The 22,615-nt window shown below is 47.0% G+C and overlaps 1 protein-coding gene across 2 annotated transcripts in view; it reads left to right on the top strand.

Annotated features, from left to right (window-relative positions):
* Positions 1 to 22,615, top strand: part of tek (TEK tyrosine kinase, endothelial) — a 111,899-nt gene that overhangs the window by 8,161 nt on the left and 81,123 nt on the right. For both annotated transcript variants that reach the window (XM_038804024.1, XM_038804023.1), the window contains exon 2: positions 22,179 to 22,484. In XM_038804024.1, coding sequence (XP_038659952.1) covers positions 22,179 to 22,484 — 306 coding nt within the window. The remainder of the gene's footprint in view (positions 1 to 22,178; positions 22,485 to 22,615) is intronic.

Here is a 22,615-nt window from a genome sequence, read left to right as displayed (position 1 = left end):
TCCGTGCAGTCAGGAAGGAATCGGGACCGGATGAGCTCCTGGTGGACTTCTATAAGAAGTTCGCGCAGCACTGGCCCCACACCTGCAGGAGTTATTCAACAGCTCGCTGTCGATACGGGTCCTGCCACCCACGCTGGAGCAGGCCTCGATCTCACTGATCCCAAAATAGACAAAGACCTGACGGATTGCAGGTCATATAGACCCACTTCGCTCCTGAACACTGAAGCCGTAAAGGGTTCAAGCTAGAAGCTGTGTCCATGCTTGCTTGTGCACACGGCTCTGCCCAACACTAGATTAACCCCGAGGTGCATTTCATGTGTTCGCTTACATCACTGTGTGGGCGGTATTGCACTCAGACCCAAATTAATCTTATGTGCCAGACCCTTGTATTACAATGCGCATCTTTTTTAACAATAGAGGCATGTCATGTATGCCACTTAAAATTGGCATTACAGTCAAATGATGGTCATGAAGACATTGTCAGCTGTTGTAAAAACCCATCTGCTTCACTAATCTCCTTTAGGGAATGAATTCCTTCCTTCGTCTGGTCTGTATGTAACAATCTTTATTATTGTCACAAGTTGGCTTCCATTAACACAGCATTGAAGCCACACTCCGGCCCCTGTTCAGGTACACATCAGAATGGCACGTCATTGGGACTTGTGGGAGGAAACCGGAGCACCCGGAGGAAACCCACCCAGACACGGGGAGAACGTGCAGACTCCGCACAGACAGTGACCCAGCGGGTAATCGAACCTGGGACCCTGTCGCTGTGAAGCCACAGTGCTGACCACTGTGCTACCGTGCTGCGCAGTAATGTGATTGACTGTTAACAGCCCTCTGAAGTGGCCTAGCAAACCAGTCAGTTTAAAAGGCCATTAGGAATGGGCAATGAATGCTGGACCAGCCAGCAACGCCCACATCCCTTGAAAGAATAAAGAAAAATCAATGCAGAATTATTCAAAATGGATACCCCATGTAATTTAATTTATACTTATTAAATATTTCATTGGCTGTAAAGCACTTTGACAAATCCGGTGTTCATGAAAAGTGCAATATAAATACAAGTCTGATTTTTTCACTCGGGTGGTACACAGGTGGAGGAGTTATGGAGGGTATTCTAGATGGTAACTGAAGACATGGCAGCCAATGGTGGAGTGATCGGAATCAGCAGGCGACCAGAATTAGTGGAGTGCAAACACAAAGATCTCAGAAGGTTCCAGGGCTGGAGGACGGGAGAGGACATGGACCAGGTAGAAATAGTTGATGGACCAGGAGGCAATTTAAATTTGGGTACACAGGGGATGAACAGGTGATACAAGCAGCAGCATTTCAGATTTACTCCGGTTTACTTGCTTCGTTAAAAAGAATGACGCGGCCTCTATGAAGGCTATGAAAGATTGCTATAGGTTTCTCAGCTCAGATTGAAGCTGATCTCAAACACACTCATACCCCTTGGGCACGATTCTCGCAAAAAGGAGCGAAGTCCCCGAGGGAGCGACTCGTGTTGAATAAGGGGCCTGGACAATGAAAACGCGGCCAAGGCTCCACACAGCCCCGTTTGGGGATCTTGGGGATCCCTTCTTGCCAGAACTCCCCATTGTAGTGAGAGTTCTCCAAAGCCCGGAAACGTTCCCCGACATCCCCACCAGCCCAAACGCACTGTGGGACGGTCCCCGGAATATTTTGAACACCTCAATAAGGTCGCCTCTTACTCTTCTCTGCTCCCAAGGAGAACAAGCCCAATTTCTCCAATCTTTCTTTGTATCTAAAATTCCTCATTCCTGGTATCATTCTAGTAAATCTCCTCAGCACTCTCTCCAGAACTTTAACATCCTTCCTTAAATAAGATGCTCCGAACTGAACACAATACTCCAAATGTGGTCTGACCAATGATCTGTCGAGGTGCAGCATCACATCCTTGCTTTTATACTCTGTGCCTTTATTTATAAACCCAAGGCTGCTATAAGCCGCTTTAACAACTGTTTCAATTTGCCTGGCCACTTCAGAGAATTATGCACTTGAACCCCGAGGTCTCTCTGCTCCTGTACTCCCCTCCTGTACCATTGAGCCTGTATCGTCTCCCATGTTTCTTCTACCAAAATGCATTACCTCACATTTCGCTGCATTGAAGTTCATCTACCAGGTGTCTGCCCATTTGCCAACTTGTCAATTCAATGCCCCCTGAAGTCGCTCAGCATCATCTGAACAATTTACTATTCTCCCTAGCTTAGTATCTTATGTAAATTTAGAGATTTTGCCCCCACTTTCTAAATCATATAAATTATATAAATCAGAAAAAGCAAAGGTCCCAGACAGAGAATTGGCCATCTATACTGACCCTCTGTTTCCAATCTCTTAGCCAATTTCTAATCCATGCAGCCAAGGACCCATCAATCCCAAACATTTTTAATTTGCTAACCAACCTGCCATGTGGCGCTATATCAAATGCCCTCTGAAAGTCCAAATATACAACATCCGCAGGACTACCCTCATCCACCCACTGCCTGTATCAACTTGTCAATTAAATTTGTCACACCTGCCTTGACAAAACCATGTTGACTGCCAAATGTTAACTTATTTTTCTCTTGTGTATATTTATCTCATCCTGTATTATGGCCTCTATCAGTTTTCCCACTATTGATGTCAAGCTGTCAGCTCTGTAGTTTCCTGGGTTATCCTTTGCCCCTTTCTTAAACAACAGAGTCACATTTGCAATCCTCCAGTCCCCCGGGACTAATCCTGTGTCCAGAGAGACCTGGAAAATTTTTGTCAACTGCACCGCAATATGCTCCCTTACCTCTCTCAGCAATCTCGGATGCATCCCATCCAGGCCTGGCGACGTCTTGGAGTGCTGACAGCCTTTTTTAGCACCTTTTTTTTTTATCTATCACTACGCTGCTCAGTTGCTTCACACCCACATTTTCAACTGGGCCATTGTCACCAGCTTCTAATTTGGTAAAGACAGAAGCAAAGTACTCATTCAGTACCACTGCCACACACTCCACTTCAGTGAGCAGTTTACCCTGCTTGTCCCTTATGGGCCCCACTCTATCCTTCACTAATCTTTTACCATTAATATGAAGAACATTTTGCTATTTGTTTTAGCAAAGCCTGCCAACCTTTCCTCATGCTTCCCCTTCGCCTTCCTTACTCCAGCCTTAGCCTCTCTCCTGCATTTGAGATCCTCTTCCTGATTTCTATTGCTATTATTATTCTGGCATGCAGCACATGCCTCTTTTTTCTTATTTTATCATCAATATCCTTGGTCACAATTTTGCTTTTATTTGTCTGTTGTTACCTGTGTTTAAAGGATTGGATTATGAGGAGCGATCATGCAAATTAGGCATGTTCTCACTGGAAAAGAAAATGATGAGCGAGTGAACCATTTGCACTTTTTATGATTCTAAATGAGTCAGCAGATAAAGGACCTGGTGTTTCATCTCATCTCGAGCAATGGAACCAGCTAAATTCAAAACCAGGAATCTCTCCTTGTAACTCAACTCCTGTAATCCAGGTATCATTTCTGTAAACCTGCTTTGCTCTCTCTCCGAGGCCAGAATATCCTTCCTAAGGTGTGGTGCCCAAAACTGCTCCCAGTGACTCAGAGTGGGGTCTAACCAGGGTTTTGTATAACTGCAGCATAACCCCTGTGTCTTTATATTCCAATCCTCCAGATATAAAGGCTAGCATTCCATTAGCCTGCTTGATTATTTTCTGCACTTGTTCCTGGCATTTTCAGGATCTGTGAACCTGAACCCCCCCCCCCAAGTCTCTTTGGACACCCACTGTACCCAACCTCTTTCCATTTAGAAAGTTTCTGCTCCATCCTTTTTTGGTCCAAAATGGATAACCTCACACTTGCTTCTATTAAATTCCATCAGCCACAATTCTGCCCATTCACCAAGTCTCCTTGCAATATCTCCTTGCGATTTTATGCTATCGTCTAGGCTGTCTACAGTACCACCCAACTTTGTATCATCAGCAAATTTGGATATATGAGCTCCAATGCCATAGTGTGAATAATATGAGGCCCCAACACCGATCCCTGTGGTACACCACTAGTCAACCCCAGCCAATTTGAGTAATTACCCATTATCCCTACTCTCAGTCACCAGTTTCCTAACCAGGTCAATAATGTGCCCTCAACTCCGTGGACTTCCACCTTAGTTAGCAGTCTCTTATGTGGGTGTGGTGTATCTGGATTTCCAGAAGGCATTCGACAAGGTGCCGCACAAAAGGCTGTTGCATAAGATAATGATACATGGCATTACGGGTAATGTATTAGTATGGATAGAGGATTGGTTAACTAACAGAAATCAAAGAGTGGAGATAAATGGGTGTTTTTCTGGTTGGCGATCAGTGGCTAGTGGTGTCCCTCAGGGATCAGTGTTGGGACTGCAATTGTTTACAATTTACATAGATGATTTGGAGTCGCGTGCCAAGTGTAATGTGTCAAAGTTCGCAGATGACACTAAAATGAGTGGTAGAGTAAAGTGTGCAGAGGGCACAAAGTCTGCATAGGGATATAGTTTAAGTGACTGGGCAATGGTCTGGTAGATGGAGTGCGATGTTGGTAAATATGGAGTCATCCATTTTGGTAGGAATAATAGCAAAGTGGACTATTATTTGAATGGTAAAGAAATTGCAGCATCCTGCTGTGCAGAGGGACCTGGGTGCCCTTGTGTATGAAGCACAAAAAGTTTGTTTGCAGGTGCAGCAGGTAATTAAGAAGGCAAATGGAATTTTGTCCTTCATAGCGAGAGGAATGGAGTTTTAAAACAGGAAGGTTATGTTGCAGCTGTATAGGGTGCTGGTGAGGCCACACCTGGAGTACTGTGTACAGTTTTGGTCTCCTTACTTAAGAAAGGATGTACAGGCACTGGAGGGGATGCAGAGGAGATTCACTGGGTTGATTCCGGAGTTGAGAGGATTGACTTATGAGGAGAGACTAAAGTAGACTGGGACTATACTCATTGGAATTTAGAAGAATGGGGGGGGGGGGGGGGGGGGGGGGGGGTTATAGAAACGCATACAATTATGAAGGGAAAAATTAAGGTAGAAGCAGGGAGGTTGTTTTCACTGGCGGGTGAAACTAGAACTAGGGGGCATAGTCTCAAGATAAGGGAGAGCAGATTTAGGACTGAGGTGAGGAGTCTTCACCCAAAGGGTCATGAATCTGTGGAATTCCTTGCCCAGTGAAGCAGTTGAGGCTACCTCGTTAAATGTCTTTAAGGCAAAGATAGATTTTTGAACAGGAAAGGCATTAAGGGTTACTGTGAGCGAGCAGGTTAGTGGAGCTGAGTGCACAAAAAGGTCAGCCATGATCTTACTGAATGGCGGAGCAGGCTTGAGGGGCCAAGTGGTCTACTCCTGCTCCTAGTTCTTGTGTGGGACTTTATCAAATGCCTTTTGGAAGTCCATATATACGACATCCATGGATATTCCCCTGTCCGCTACTTTAGTCACCTCGTCAAAAAATTCAATAAGATTAGTCAAGCATGACCTTCCCTTCACAAATCTACGCTGGCTCTCCCTGATTGACCAAAAAGTTTCAAGGTGTTCAGTTACCCCATCGCTGATTATAGACTCCAGCAATTTCCCCACCACAGATGTTAGACTAACTGGTCTGTAATTCCCTGGTTTCTCTCATTCATCTTTCTTAAAAAGTGGAGTGGCATGTGCAACTTTCCAATCCAGAGGGACTATTCCTGAATCTCGGGAACTCTGGAAAATTATAGTTAGGGCATCTGCAATGTGCTTCCCTACTTCCCTTAACAACCTCGATGGAAACCGTCAGGTTCTGGGGATTTGTCATTCTTTAGTTCCATTAATTTCCCAGTTACTGATGCTACATTAATGTTAATTGTATTAAGTCCCTGTCCTCTAGCGAGTATTAATTTTTTCCGGGCTTCTGGCAAGTTACCCTCCTTTTCTTCTGTAAACACTGAGGCAAAGTCATTGTTCAGCATGTCTGCCATTTCCCCATTATCACTGACAATGTCTCCATGTTCAGCTTCTACTGGACCCACATTGCTCTTCACCACCCGCTTTCCCTTGATATAACTATAACATTTCTTATTGATTTTGATGTCCCTTGCAAGTTTCCTTTCATAATCCCTTTTTGTGGCTCTTATAAGCTGCTTTCTGGTCCTTGTACCTATCCTATTCATCCAGATCTGAGCTATGTCTTGCATTTTTGTCAGCCCTTTTAGTTTTATGCTGTCCCTATCCTCTTTCGTTGTCCATGGCTGCTTTTTTTGTGAAGTGGAGCCTTTTCCTCTCAGGGATATATACTCGCTCTGTATCTCATTACATGTTCCTTTAAATATTTTCTACTGATCTTCAGTTGCTTGACCCATTAACAGATCTTCCCAGTTTACCGTGGACAGCCTCTGCCCCATCTCGTTGAAGTCAGCCTTACCCAAGTCGAAAGCCCTAGAAACTGAATTATTCTTTTCACTTTCAAACACTACACTGAATTCAGTCATGTTGTGATCACTATTTGATATGTTTGCGCACAGTTAGGCTACTAATTAAATTGGGCTCATTACTCATAACTAAATATCATAGTGCCTGTCCCTTTATTGCATCGGGAACATATTGCTGCAGGAAACTATCCCGGACACATTCCAGAAATCCCCCATTAATGCTACTCTGCCTTTGCTGCACACTTGTCTAATTTCTGCCTTTATACAATCTAACACCTGAAAATTACTGCGGGGGTTTCTATACACAACACCCATAACAGTTTTAGATCCTTTCCTGTTCCTCAGTTCCACCCATATAGTCTCCGCTGGATGCTTTCCCCTCATTATATCCTCGCTCACCGTTGCGGTGATAGTATTTCTAATCAGTAAAGCTACTCTGCAATCTTCACTGTCCCTCCTGTAAACTTTATAACTGGGTATATTTAGTTCCCAGACCCGACTATCCTGCAATCACGTCTCCGTAATAGCTACCACATTGTAATCTTTAACTTGCATTAGCGCCTGCAACTGACCTACTTTTTTCCTTACACTCCATGCATTAGTGAACTCTTAATTGGACTATTCGTCCTGACCTGGCCCTCAGGGCTAATGTTTTATTTGCTTGTTTATTATTTTTCACTTTCACTTTGACCATTGTACGACTTGTTGTTTGCCATTAGCTGCAGTTCCTGAAGTTGGGTTCCTGACTATTTCTTTATTCTCTGCCCCGCTACTTGTTTTTGGAACTGTATTGAGTTCCCCTGAGGCCTCGCAACACCCCCTCCCCCACCCTCCCCATTGGCTAGGTTAAAGTCCTTGTGACCACCCTGTTTACTGAGGGCTCTGTCCGAGGACAGGAAGGAGGGAGGAACAGAAAATTATTCTGGGCCCTTGATAAATTGTAGCCAATTAATGTTCATTACTTTCTTGAACAATCTTCAGCTACAAAGAGAATGACGGGCGGTATATTATTTTGAGCAGTGCAGCCTCTTGTATCTGGTGAACCTAAGGGAAACCTTTTAAACAGGAAAAAGTCAAAGAATCCTATTGTCTCACATTTACCAACCACAATTCTCTTGTAAATCATTTTTTGATATTAAAACCACGTTTCCTTGTGTAATTAAAAAAATGCTTGATGTGATAGCCTTGTTCAGTGTCTTCATTCCAAAATTGAGCTGTGGATCAAGATGCAAGGGTAATTCAGCAGAACAAATCTTTTCCAAGAGAATTACTGGAAATATTTTTTTGTAGCACAGGTTGTTCAGGAAGAGTCTGAACGTTAAATACAGAAGAAAGGGACACTTGTGCTTCTATGGTTCCTGTGTGCTGACAAGTAAATGACGTGCTTTGGACAGGAGTGACTGCTGCAGTGCTGTGGGATCACAGCAGACCATTTGTGCACAGCAAGCTCCCACAACAGAAATTGTTAATGGCCAGATAAACTGTTACAGCAATTTACATTGAGGGATAAATATTGGCTGGAGCTTTGGTGAGAACTCTTTGGCCCTTCATAGAAACGTTGCTGTGGAAACTTCTATGTCCACCTGGCAGAGAGATGGACCTGGTTTGTAGCTCAGCTGAAACTTGGCACCTCTAACAGCATGGCACTCCCTCAGTACTGACCCTCTGACAGTGCGGCTCTCCCTCAGTACTGACCCTCTGACAGTGCAGCACTCCCTCAGTACTGACCCTCTGACAGTGCGGCACTCCCTCAGTACTGACCCTCTGACAGTGCGGCTCTCCCTCAGTACTGACCCTCTGACAGTGCGGCACTCCCTCAGTACTGACCCTCTGACAGTGCGGCACTCCCTCAGTACTGACCCTCTGACAGTGCAGCGCTCCCTCAGTACTGACCCTCTGACAGTGCGGCTCTCCCTCAGTACTGACCCTCTGACAGTGCGGCTCTCCCTCAGTACTGACCCTCTGACAGTGCGGCACTCCCTCAGTACTGACCCTCTGACAGTGCGGCACTCCCTCAGTACTGACCCTCTGACAGTGCAGCACTCCCTCAGTACTGACCCTCTGACAGTGCGGCGCTCCCTCAGTACTGACCCTCTGACAGTGCGGCTCTCCCTCAGTACTGACCCTCTGACAGCGCGGCACTCCCTCAGTACTGACCCTCTGACAGTGCGGCTCTCCCTCAGTACTGACCCTCTGACAGTGCGGCACTCCCTCAGTACTGACCCTCTGACAGTGCGGCACTCCCTCAGTACTGACCCTCTGACAGTGCGGCACTCCCTCAGTACTGACCCTCTGACAGTGCGGCACTCCCTCAGTACTGACCCTCTGACAGTGCGGCACTCCCTCAGTACTGACCCTCTGACAGTGCGGCACTCCCTCAGTACTGACCCTCTGACAGTGCGGCACTCCCTCAGTACTGACCCTCTGACAGTGCGGCACTCCCTCAGTACTGACCCTCTGACAGTGCGGCACTCCCTCAGTACTGACCCTCTGACAGTGCGGCACTCCCTCAGTACTGACCCTCTGACAGTGCGGCACTCCCTCAGTACTGACCCTCTGACAGTGCGGCTCTCCCTCAGTACTGACCCTCTGACAGTGCGGCACTCCCTCAGTACTGACCCTCTGACAGTGCGGCACTCCCTCAGTACTGACCCTCTGACAGTGTGGCACTCCCTCAGTACTGACCCTCTGACAGAGCGGCACTCCCTCAGTACTGACCCTCTGACAGTGCGGCACTCCCTCAGTACTGACCCTCTGACAGTGCAGCATTCCCTCAGTACTGACCATCTGACAGTGCAGCATTCCCTCAGTGCTGACCCTCTGACAGTGCAGCACCCCCTCAGTTCTGACCCTCTGACAGTGCAGCACTCCCTCAGCACTGACCCTCTGACTGTACAGCACTCCCTCAGTTCTGACCGTCCAACATTGCAGCACTCTGTACACCTTTTGGGTTCAATATACTTTCAGAAGTAATAACGTTCTTATTGTGTATTTTAAACATTTCTATCAATGCGGTGGGGTCCAAAAATACGTTTGACCATTAAACTTGAAATTACTTAAGTCGGGTACTCTTCGAAGGGCCGGTGCAGACTCGATGGGCCGAATGGCACCTTCTACACTGTAAATTCTATGATCACAGAAATGTATCTTCCTTATTTTTGTGAAATTATCTCCTTGTGAGAAATACAATCACCTCACATTGTTCTAGTTTGTTCAAATAAGTCACTTTTAGTTTATTGTGTGCAACTAAAATCGTTCACAGAATACTTGTGTTTGCTTCCTTGTAGTTTCAAAGCAACGCTGATATCTCACAGGTAAAATTGAAACATCTAGATCTACTTCTCTATACACCTTCTGAGGTCAATATGCTTTCTGGCCAAACAAATAAACCTGACATAAACCATAAAACCATTAATCCTTTCAATGCTTGGGCATTGATACTTATTTACGAGTTCGAGTACCTTAAAACTTCCCGTGCATCATAGCTTCACTCAATCACCATGAAATTTCTACCCTTTTACAACTTACGTGAATTAACTTTTAAACCACCAGCAAGTAATGAAAACTACAGCTGGAACTTGACAAAAATTAGTTTGTCTGGCTTTTTCTCATGAAGACAATGCCCTTTCAGATTGAGGTTCCCATATTAGATAGGTTTTTTTTGCATGAATGAGACTTGTTTTTGATAAATGACAGCATTTGCACACATTGTTATCTTGATTATGCCAGTTGTAATAATGTCAATATTGCCTGAGAAATCCCGTTCCAGATTCTATATACATGGATAGGAGGGGCAGCACGGTGGCCCAGTGGGTTAGCACTGCTGCCTCACGGCACCGAGGTCCCAGGTTCGATTCCCGGCTTGGGTGACTGTCTGTGTGGAGTCTGCACATTCTCCACATTCTCCCCGTGTGTGCGTGGGTTTCCTCCGGGTGCTCTGGTTTCCTCCCACAGTCCAAAGATGTGTGGGTTAGGTGGATCGGCCATGCTAAATTGCCCTTAGTGTCCAAAATTGCCCTTCGTGTTGGGTGGGGTTGCTGGGTTATGGGGATAGGGTGGGGGTGTGGGTTTGGGTAGGGTGCTCTTTCCAAGAGCCGGTGCAGACTCGATGGGCCGAATGGCCTCCTTCTGCACTGTAAATTCTATGAACCCAAAGATGTGCAGGGTAGGTGGACTGGCCACACTAAATGACCCCTTAATTGGAAAAAATGAATGGGGTACTCTAATTTTTTTTAAATACATGGCTAGGAAAGGTGTAGAGGGATATGGGCCAAATGCAGGCAAATGGGGTTGGCTTAGATGTGTTTTTTGGTTGGCATGGACCAGTTTGGGCTGAAGGGCATGTCTCTGTGCCGGAGATTCTATGATTAGCGTATAGAATGTAAAAACCCCATGGAAATCGGTGTAATGAATGGGGACCTTGGGAAAAGCACAGAATATGCTCCATCATCTTTCTGTAAGCCCCTCTTTACGTTACTGAGATCATGGACATTAAAAGTGGAAAATATCAAACCACCGCTGAGGCAGATGAAGAACAGCCGGATGGAATTTCCACCAGGCAATAAAATTGGTGAAATGTACTCGTAATGTGACCTGAGGCAGCACGGCCACACAGTGGTTAGCACAGTTGCTTCACCGATCCAGGATCCTGGGTTCAATTCCAGCCTCAGGTGACTGTCTGTGCGGAGTCTGCACGTTCTCCCAGTGTGTGCGTCGGTTTCCTCCGGGTGCTCCGGTTTCCTCCCACATTCCAAAGACGTGCAGGTTAGGTGGATTGGCCATGCTAAATTGCCCTTGGTGCCCAAAAACAAAAGGTTGGTGGGGTTACTGGGTTACGGGGATAGGTACGAAGTGTAGGCTTAGGCGGACCCTCGCCCGATGGGTCGAATGGCCTCCTTCTGCACTGTAAATGCTATAAAAAAGGAGGGTCTACAAGAGCCATGAGCATAAGCCTGAAAGTAAAATCCTGTATTAGCCTTTGGTACATCATGAATAACAGTGGGGCTACTAGATCTTAAGCCATGATGTAAGCCTACTTGTGACAATAAAGATTATTTATTTATTTATTTATTCTTCAACTGACTGGTTTAATGCTTCCTCACAGTTTGATCAACATGATATCGCAACGAATCAGCCATCAGCTGATGGAGAATATGATGTGCATTTTGTATGTGATAGATTTATAATGAACGCAAAGGGGTAAATATTTACCTTGGGCAGTAGCAGAAATTGGGTGAAATCATACACTGCCCATTATACACCACGCCCAATATTCAATTCGATATTCAGCAGTAAAATTGGATGTCAGGCAGGGATTAAAACAGATGACGGATCCAACGCTGCCCATTTATCGCCATTCACAAGATGAGTTTCTAACAATGGGCAGGATTCACTATTTGGGAGACCCTTTTCCCGACGGAGTAGAATCGCTCCTGGTTTGCAAGGAGTGGTGCACGGGTGCGTTTCATTTTCCCTTGCCATGGAAATTTATGCATGGTGCGCGCTCCCGGGATTCTGTTCTGAATCCTGTTATCAGGCCGCCATTTTGAGTGGGCGGCCCAAAGCTGAGGTGCGTTGGCTGGCCCCCTACCTGATCCACAATACAAATCCTGCCCCTGCCCACCCACTATCAAGTAGGGTCATCCTCCCGCCCATGGGAATTTCTGGGTCACCTCGCCACCTCCCGCCACCCGACTGCACGTGAGCATGAGGGTGATCCATCCCCCCCCCCCCGCATATCAGAGACCGCAATGTCAGAGACCCCCCCATGTCAGAGACCCCTCATCTCAGAGTAACCCCATATCAGAGAAACACCCCCCCGCCATATTAGAGACATTGAGAAATAATTAATAGGTCTTGACCACATCAAAAGCAGTTAAGTACTTTCTGCTCAGAAAATGAGGATGTGAAAGAACTTACCTCATCGATGTTTATAAACATTATGGTTAGCTTCACAGCAGGATACTTGAGTTGCACTCAAGCATGAAGGGAAATGAAAATAAACAATCCAGACACCTGGCTGCCTGGAAGCTATTACCCCATCAATTGCAGCCTACTAAAAGCTTCTTCTCTTTGGAAGTGAATAGACGCCTCACACATCAAATGATCTGAAGTGATTTAAAGCCTTGTGCTGTGGTTTTGGCTTCCTATGAAGTATCAGGTATTGCTGTCTACACTTCTGACTGAGGCAACAGGTGTTAGGACAGGTAAGTGCAAAAGCAGTGATTTTCACTGTTTCTGCCTGGACTGCTCTTTACCTTCCAGGCAGGGGCGACTGATTGGAGTGGGGAGGTCTCTGATATGGGGGGTCTCTGATATGGGGGTTGTCTCTGATATGGGGGTCTCTGATATGAGGGTCTCCGATATGGGGGGTTTCTTACCTGGGGTGGTCTGATGGGGGTCTTGAAACGGGGGGGGGGGGGGGGGGGGGTTCTGAAATGGAAGTCAGATGGAGCATTTGCAGGAGGGTCTCTGATATGTGGGTCTCTGCTATGAGAGTCTAATGGGGGCTGGGGGTGGTGTGGGATGGGCAGGATTTGTGTTGTGAGGGAGAGGAGCCCCCCCAATGGACTTTGAGGGCACTTCCATTAAATATTTACCCCTTTGGCCCACCACAAGGTCCATTTCATAAGGGCAATTCCGGAAAGTAATTGCAGCAATCCACACTCGCATGAACCCCAGCCGGGAGAGCTGGAGTATCATGGCCGCCTGGAGAATCTGGTGTCCAGCCCATTCATCAGATGCAAATGGGTTTAGATGACCCATTTGCATCCTAATGCACGGGGCTGCTGCTGTCAGCGGGGGACCAGAGCATCGGGCGCCGATCCCGTTCTTTACTGGATGTGGGATTCTCTGCCACATTGGGAACTCCACTACCAGCGGTGGGCAGCAGAGTGTCCACTCCAAGGTGTTCGGTTATTCAGATAAATAAAGTGATGATTCTTTACTCTTTTATACAGGCAAATCTTGTCCGAGGATGATCCCTAGAGAGGGAAGGTGATGGGCTAATCACCATTTAGTCAGAATACTTTCTGCGCAGCTAGGGATAAATTGGCAATTGCGTGAGTCACATGTTTTGCAGTTGCTGCGTCAGCAAAATGGCCACGCAAGGCCACCTCTGGGTCTACATCTGTCTGAGTAATTCAATGTACAGCAGAATACATTGCTGTAAAAGCTTTAACAGATGGCCAAAATCAAAGTCCTATAACACTATCACACCTGGGAAAACCTGGGCAATGCTCTTGTGACATTTTATAACTCGTTTGTAATTATATTGCTCTGGTAACTTCAATTACTAAAGCTGGGCACAGGCAGGGATTCAATGGCCTTGAACTAAGCCCCTACTTCTCATTCCTTTGTATTTTGATCTTTCAAGATCAATCTTCCAGGTGTGTCTCAAATATTTCCTACCGATGCCTCCCTGGAAATGTAAACATTGTTAATGCAGCAATGTCAGAACTTCTTAGTGTCTGGTGCCCAGCTGACATAAGCAAGATGTACACTGTTGAGACTAACATTTTATATCATTATTCAAAGTAAATCTTAACAGCTTCTAAGGGGTTTCAATTTAATGATTTATCAGTAGCTCACTGAATAAATATGCACTTCACAAATATTTATATGAAAGATGAGAACAGTTGCTGACCTTGAGGAAACTCTTCCAATATTTGTAGAATAGTCTGTAGAATTTAGCATTAAAACTAACAGAAAGCAGACAAGGCCGTTTCTTCTGATTAACTGCCCGGGGTAGCAAGGTGAGGAAATCTGGATTTACTCAAACTGTTGTCAGTGGGAAGAGCATTATGCGTTTTCCACAATGAAAACACAAATGTGCGCACATTTCATTTAACATTGCATCTTGGAAGGTCTTAAAAGTCTCATGTTAAAAACAAAAGTTGCTTTCAGGCCTGGATAGTTTCCAGCTGCAACTTTATAAAGTTAAGCATTTTAATGTGAAGGAACACACGACATTCTTCTGGGCTATTACCATCTGTGAATGAAATGAAGGACTTGTTAGCTTTTCAAAAATCTTGCGCCTAAACATCCAGTGTTCACAGAAGCCCTCAGTCAAATCTCAACAAATTTATTCATTGCAGTTGTGTCCGAAAATATATTCTACAGAAGAAGTTATGATATTTTTACTAGTGATACCGTTGGAGAGATTCAACTTGTTGCTTCAGATTGAAGTCATTATGTATGCTAAAGTTGTGTAGAACTTGGGTTACGCAACATTTGGAATGCTGTGTGCTGTTCTGGCCTCCGTGTTATAAAAATACGATAGAAGCACTGCAGAAGATTCTACATTCTGGTATCTGAATCACAAAAAGTTAGTCCACAGATACAGCAAGTGTCAGCACAGTAGCATTGTGGATAGCACAATTGCTTCACAGCTCCAGGGTCCCAGGTTCGATTCCGGCTTGGGTCACTGTCTGTGCGGAGTCTGCACATCCTCCCCGTGTGTGCGTGGGTTTCCTCCGGGTGCTCCGGTTTCCTCCCACAGTCCAAAGATGTGCAGGTTAGGTGGATTGGCCGTGATAAATTGCCCTTAGTGTCCAAAATTGCCGTTGGTGTTGGGTGGGGTTACTGGGTTATGGGGATAGGGTGGAGGTGTTGACCTTGGGTAGGGTGCTCTTTCCAAGAGCCGGTGCAGACTTGATGGGCCGAAAGGCCTCCTTCTGCACTGTAAATTCTATGATAATTCTATGATTAGGAAGGCAAATAGAATGTTGGTGTTCAAATATAAAAGGTGGGAATATTTTGCTACAGTTGTGTAGGGCCACATCTGGAGTACTGTGTGCAGTTTTGGTCTCCAAAGAAAGGTTCTAAATGCATCCAAAACAGTTCAGAGAAGGTTCATGCAGCAGATGCCTGGGCTGAAAGGTTGGACAGGTTGAGATTGTATCCATTGGAGGGAAGAAGAATGAGAGGCGATTTTATTGAAACATACAAGATCCTGAGAGGACTTGACAGGGTGAATCCTGAGGAAATATTTCCCCTTGTTGGAGAACTGGGTAGGGACAGTTCAAAAATAAGGAGATACCTATTTAATATAGAGATGAGGAGAAATCCTTTCTTTCAGAGGGTCATTCTTCCCCCAGAGGGAATTGGAGATTGAGTTAGAGAGGTTCTCAATTAACGAGGGAGTCAAAGGTTGTAGGGGCTGAACAGGAAAATCAGCCATGACCTGGGCCGAAAGCCTACTCCTGCTCTTAAGTCATACGCATGTTCATATGTAATAACTATTCACTGGAATTGAGTGGTTATGTAGTCAGGATAGACTGAACAAGCTGTGGCTCTTTTCTCTAGACAAGAGAAGACTGAGGGGTGACTGATCTTTAAAATGATGAAAGTGTTTGACAGGGTAGACGAAGAGAAGATGCTTCGCTGCTTGTGGGTGAAAGCAGGGTGAGGAATCGCAAAGACAGTCGCGAATAAATCCAATAGGAAATTCAGGCAGGTCTTCTTTTAACCGGAGTGTGGTGAGGATGTGGAATTCCATGCCACAGAGAGTAGTTGAGGTGAATAGAATATTGAGGGGAAGCTGGAGAAACAACACATGAGGGAGAAATGTAGAGCAGGCTGGAGAGGGTTATAAACACCAGTATAGACCTGTTGGGCTGATTGGCCGGTTCATGTGCTATAAATTCTTACAACACCAGGTTAAAGTCCAACATGTTTGTTTCAAACACTAGCTTTCGGAGCACTGCTCCTTCCTCCGAAAGTGCTCCGAAAGCTAGTGATTTGAAACAAACCTGTTGGACTTTAACCTGGTGTTGTAAGACTTCTTACTGTGCTCACCCCAGTCCAACGCCGACATCGCCACAACATGGCTATAAATTCTTATACTATATGACCCCGTATTGTGAAGGGGATAATGTCAGAATCTCTCGGTGACTGTGGTAACTGCTATCAAAATTCTTCATCACCATAATTCCAAACACAGTTTGTCTTTGTCCACCGTAATATTTATTACATCACAGCTTCTGATGAAATAATTGATGTTAGAAATGATCATCTTGATGCTGTGACTGACTGAATCCTGTTGCAAACCTATGACATTCACAACAATTCTTTCACAAATTCAAACTTCAATGAGCCAGAAGATTTTGGGCGGGATTCTCCAATAACACGGCTATGTCCCCACGCCCGTGGAAAAATGCACACAAATCACTCTGGACTTACCTGGAGTAATTACCAGGGTGATTCTGCGATTTGTAGGGGGCTAGCTGGGCCCCGGAGTGCTCCTCCCAGCTCCGGCTGCCGATATGGGGCGCTGCACTTCCGGTCGGGGATCCGAGCGTGCGCATGGCGGCGGCCTGTGTCGGCCACCCCACACGACATGGCCGACCCACACCGTGGACTGGCACCAAGAGGATAATCCCCCCAGATAGTGCGCACCCGCGGATCGGTGGCCTCTGATTCGGTAGCCTTGCTGTCCTGGAGGCCCCTCCTTCTCGTGAATGATCCCCTTGTCCCCGACCAGGGTGGCCGCAGACTGAGTCAGCAGCCGCCACGCCGATTCCCTTCCGGGTAGAACCATGAGGGAACCACACCAGCCGGAACTCGGCCAGCTGGTCTCGGAGAATCACTATGGGGGCCTCTTTCAATGTTCCCCGACCGGCGCCGTGTCAACCGCGTGCGCCTGATTGGCGGCGATTCTCCGGGGGCCGGAGAATCGCGAGACTGGCATCGGATATGGGCCGGGATTCTCCCCTACCCGGTGGGGCGGGGGGTCCCGCCAACCACTCCGGCGTCGGGCCTCCCCAAAGTTGTGGAATTCTCCGCACCTTTGGGGGTCAAACCCTCACATTGAGGGGCTAGGCCCGCGCCAGAGCGGTTGGCACCACGCCGACTGGCGCTAAAACTGGCACCAGCGGCCTTAGACGCCCGCCGCCGGGGCTGGCCGAAAGGCCTTCGCCGGTTCGCGCATGCGCCGGTGGTGACATCAGCTACCGCTGACGTCACCACCGGCGCATGCGCGCTGGGGGATTCTCTTCCGCCTCCGCCATGGTGGAGGCTGTGGCGACGGCAGAAGGGAAAGAGTGCCCCCATGGCACTAGCCCGCCCGTCGATCGGTGGGCCCCAATCGCGGGCCTGGCCACCGTGGGGGCACCCCCTGGGGCCTGATCGCCCCGTGCCCCCCCAGGACCATGGGTGCCCGCACGCGCCGCCAATCCCGCCGCGACCAGAGGTGGTTCAAACCTCAGCGGCAGGAGAGGCCTCCCAGCGGCGGGACTTCAGCCCATCCGGGCCGGAGAATCACCGCAGGGGGCTCGCCGCTCGGTGCGACGCGTTTCCCGCCCCCGCTACGGCGAGAATTTCTGCCACGGCGGGGGCAGGATTTTCGGTGGCCCCGGGTGATTCTCCGACCCTGCTGGGGGTCGGAGAATTTCGCCCCTGATCTCGGGTTTGACGCCCATTCTCTGGCCCCGCACCGATCGCAATTTCGGCGTGGAGGCTCGGAGAATCCGCCTTATTTTTGTTTCCCTTGATTTAATATCATAACGTGTCCTGCGTTTTGGGTGGAAGTTTTACTCAGTCAGAATGTTGGTGATAATCGCATCAATGATGGAGATTGTGGTTGGAACATTATCTCGGTATCGCTCCACGGGGTTGCTGCCTGATCTGCTGAGAGTTTCCAGCATTTTCTGCATTTATTATTGGAGACTCTTATTGTGCTTGGACTTGGCAAATGTTGTACAGGTATTTGGGTTTGCAATTATTTAGCACTGCATGGATTTCGGCTTTTAATCTAAACCAGCAGCAATATTACCTTCACAAATTGTCAAGGACGAGGGCAGCGTCTGAGAATGTGGAAATCCTTTTAGCAGCCTTTATAAATGTAGACTGTTAACGAGCTCTATTCTCTGTCACATCAGCTATGAAACTTATTGAATCGACTGTGAAGCACGTTGGGACACCCTGAAGCCGTGGGAAACCCCTGTAAAAATGCAAATATACCTTCCTGACAGAATTGTCCATTTAACCCCATCCCCCTACCCTTTCTTGTTTTACCATTTACCTCTTAGAAATGGTTATCTTTTCTGCTTGCACCACTGTTCTGGTCAAAGGTTCTAAGTCCTTAAGAAACTTTAATGTGCAAATGTGGTTCAAACATGGACAAAGAGCTGAACTCCAGAGGTGAGGTGAGAGTGACTGCCCTTGACATCAAGGCAGCATTTCACCAAGTGTGGCATCGCCTAGCAACACTGGAGTCAATGGGAATCGGGCAAAACTCTCCATTGGTTGGAGTCAGAATTAGTACAAAGGAAGATTCAAGCAAAACTCTTCAAATGCTGAAAATTTTCAACAAACGGAGATAATGCTGGAAAAACTCAGCAGGTCTGGCAGCATCTGTTGAGAGTTAAAGAGTTAACGTTTTGAGTCTGTACGAATCCGCTTTAGAGCGGTGGAGAAAGTCACAAAGGAAGGTGTTTGTGGTTGTACAGGTCAACCATCTCTCCCAGCACCAGGACATCACTGCAGGAGTTCCTCTGCCAACCATCTTCAGCAACTTCATCAATGATATTCCTTCCATCATAAGGTCAGAAGTGGCGATGTTTGCTACTGCTGATTGTACCATGTTCAGCACCATTTGCGACCCAGGTATTGAAGCAGTTCCAATGCAGCAAGACCTGGATAATATTCAGGCTTGAGCTGATCTGTGGCAAGTAACATTTGTGCCACACAAGTGCCAGGCAATGACCATCTCCAACAAGAGAGAATCTAACCATCAACCCTTGGCATTCAGTGACATTACAATCACTGAATCCCCCACTATCAACATCCTGAGGGTCACCATTGACAAGAAACTGAACTGCAGGTTGGCACAGTGGTTAGCACTGCTGCCTCATGGCGCTGAGGATCCGGGTTCAATCCCTGCCCCAAGTTACTATCCATGCGGGTTTACACATTCCCTCCGTGTCTATGTGGGTCTCGCCCCCACAACCCAAAGATGTGCAAGGTCGGTGGATTGGCCTCACTAAAATTGCCCCTTAATTGGAAATTTTTGTTAAAAAGAAACTGAACTGGACCCTAGCCATATAAATACTGTGGCTACAAAAGCAAGTCAGCAGCTAGGAATCCTGAGGGCAGTAACTCACCTCCTGACTCCCCAAAGCTAGTCCACCATCTTCAACTTGCAACTTAAGAGTGTGATGGAATGCTCTCCACTTGCCTGGATGAGTGCAACTCCAACGACACTAAAGAAGCTCAACTCTATCCAGGTCAAAGCAACCCGCTTGATTGGCACCCCGTCCACAAACATTCACTACTTTCACTGACGGACAATAGCAGCCGTGTGTGCCATCTCCAAGATGCACTGCAGGAACTGACCAAGGCTCCTCAGGCAGCACCTTCCAAACCCAAAACCTCGACGGCCTGGATGGACAAGGGCAGTAGACACCAGGAAACACCACCAACTGCAAGTTCCCCTCCAAGTCACTCACCATCCTGACTTGGAAATACATCATCGTTCCTTAACTGTGGCTGGGTCAAAATCTTGCGGCGATAGGGTAGGGTGTGGGCCTAGGTAGGGTGCTCTGTGCGTGCACATACACCACATGGACTGCAGCGGTTCAATAATGCAGCTCATTACCATCTTCACAATGGCACTTAGCGATGGGTAATAAATGCTGATCTAGTCAGCAATGCCCACATCTCATGAATGAATAAAGAAAAACAAATTCCTCATCTCTCCACCGGGTATTTTGGTAATAACCTTAAATATTTGCTTTCTAATGATCTACTCACCTTTCATTAGACATGGCTTGTTAAAGAATTAGAAAGCACTTTGGAGCTCCTCCCCAGGCAAAGCCAAGATTCTTTCGCTGAGTTTGCTGGAAATATTCAGCAGATCAGGCAGCACCTGTGGAGAGAGAAACAGAATGAGCAATGACTGGATGCATTTAATCTCTATAAGGCACCTTGTATATCTTCCAGTTCTTTTGAAAGGTCAATAAACTGCACTAACTCTGTTTCTCTCTCCACAGATGCTGTCCGACCTGCTGAGTATTTTCAGCAGTTACTGTTTTTTTTTCTTATTTCCTGTATGCACAGGAATTTTAGTTTTGGTACATAAAATGCTTCTAGTTTTGTTTCTTGCTAGAGCTTTTGTTTGTCATCTCTCCTCTAGATCACCCAGCAGCGTGAAAACCTTACTCCAATATCTCATTCGCTAATATATGTGCAAAACCAGCATTTAAAATGTCACCAAAACCAGTACCCTACAGTGACCCTCTGAAAGGCATCCCACCTAGGCCCACACCCCGCCCTACCCCGTAATCCCACCTAAGCTGCACATCTTTGGACAAAACTGTCTCAGGAAAACCTGCAGCATCAGAACATCGCCATGAAAAGTTGATATAGTATTGGTGTGTGTCATCTGTGCCTCAGTGGGTAATACTCCCACCTCCTGAGGTCGAAGGTTGTGGGTTCAAGTCTGCACTCTGGATTCTTGAGCACATAATCTGACAATGACACTCCCAGAGCAGTGCTGAGGGAGTGCTGCATTGCAGGAGGTGCTGTGTCTGGAGCAGATGTTAAACTGAGGACCCCCATCTTCCCTCTCACATGAAAGTTAAAAAATCCCATGCCATCCTTTCAACGCAAAGTGGGGGAGTCTCTCTCTCTCTTTCTGTCTCTCTGTCTCTCTCTCTGTCTCTCTCTCTGTCTCTCTCTCTGTCTCTCTCTCTGTCTCGCTCTCTGTCTCGCTCTCTGTCTCGCTCTCTGTCTCGCTCTCTGTCTCGCTCTCTGTCTCGCTCTCTGTCTCGCTCTCTGTCTCGCTCTCTGTCTCGCTCTCTGTCTCGCTCTCTGTCTCGCTCTCTGTCTCGCTCTCTGTCTCGCTCTCTGTCTCGCTCTCTGTCTCGCTCTCTGTCTCGCTCTCTGTCTCGCTCTCTGTCTCGCTCTCTGTCTCGCTCTCTGTCTCGCTCTCTGTCTCGCTCTCTGTCTCGCTCTCTGTCTCGCTCTCTGTCTCGCTCTCTGTCTCTCTCTCTCTCTTTCAGTCTCTCTGTCTCTCTCTCTGTCTCTCTCTCTCTGTCTCTCTTTCTCTCTCCCTCTCTCTCTCTCCGTCTCTCTCTCTCCGTCTCTCTCTCTCCGTCTCTCTCTCTCTCCGTCTCTCTCTCTCTCTGTCTCTCTCTCTCTGTCTCTCTCTCTCTGTCTCTCTCTCTGTCTCTCTCTCTGTCTCTCTCTGTCTCTCTCTGTCTCTCTCTGTCTCTCTCTGTCTCTCTCTGTCTGTCTCTCTCTGTCTCTCTCTGTCTGTCTCTGTCTGTCTCTCTCTCTGTCTCTCTCTCTGTCTCTCTCTCTGTCTCTCTCTCTGTCTCTCTCTCTGTCTCTGTTTCTCTCTCTGTCTCTCTCTCTCTGTCTCTCTGTGTCTCTTTCTGTCTCTCTCTCTCTCTCTCTGTGTCTCTTACTCTCACTCTCACTCCTCTCACTCTCTCCTCTCTCCTCTCTCTCACTCACTCTCGCCTCTCTCTCGCACTCTCTCTCACGCACAATGTTAATTTTCAACCAACATCATGGAAACCGATTATCTAGCCATTATTCCTTTGTTGTTGTTGTGGGATCTTGCTGTGTACAGATTGGCTGCTTTGTTTCCTCCAACAGTGTTACAACAGTGAGTGCAGTTCAGTAAATTCTTCATTGGACCTGGAGCACCCTGAGGGTGTGAAATACAGAAACATGAATCTATCTTTCTCCTCTCTGTTGCAATCAATTCCTTCTGACTGATGTGTTTACATTTGACTGCAGGTTTAATCGAGGCATCGCTGGACTTAACATTAATAAACCCGAGCCCTCTGATCTCCACCTCTGAAACCTCATTGGTGTGTGTTCCCAATGGCAAACCTGTTCCTGACCAGATTTCCATAGCTCGGGCTGTTGATGCCTTCGTTGATCGGCCAAGGATCCTTGCGGAGCAGAGCAGGACTAAAAACTACTCTTCAAAGGTGGTGTGGAGAAACGACGAGCAAAACGATAGCGTTGGAATATTCATTTGTGAGGGGAGAGTTGATGAAGAAGTTACCACAATAACTACAGTTAAGATGTCACAACAAGGTAAAAACACTCAACAGTTCTGGAGGTGGGAGCCTATCGAGATGACTGGGATCAGTTTTGGTCTCACGTGGTTTATGGATTGTATTCCATCCAAAGGCAATATAGATACCTGCACCCCAAAGTGAGATATG

This window comes from Scyliorhinus canicula, chromosome 8, assembly GCF_902713615.1.
Source record: "Scyliorhinus canicula chromosome 8, sScyCan1.1, whole genome shotgun sequence".
In the NCBI taxonomy this organism is placed as follows: domain Eukaryota; kingdom Metazoa; phylum Chordata; class Chondrichthyes; order Carcharhiniformes; family Scyliorhinidae; genus Scyliorhinus; species Scyliorhinus canicula.
The sequence above is the reverse complement of the archived record's forward strand: the minus strand, read 5'-3'. Positions and strand labels throughout refer to the sequence as shown.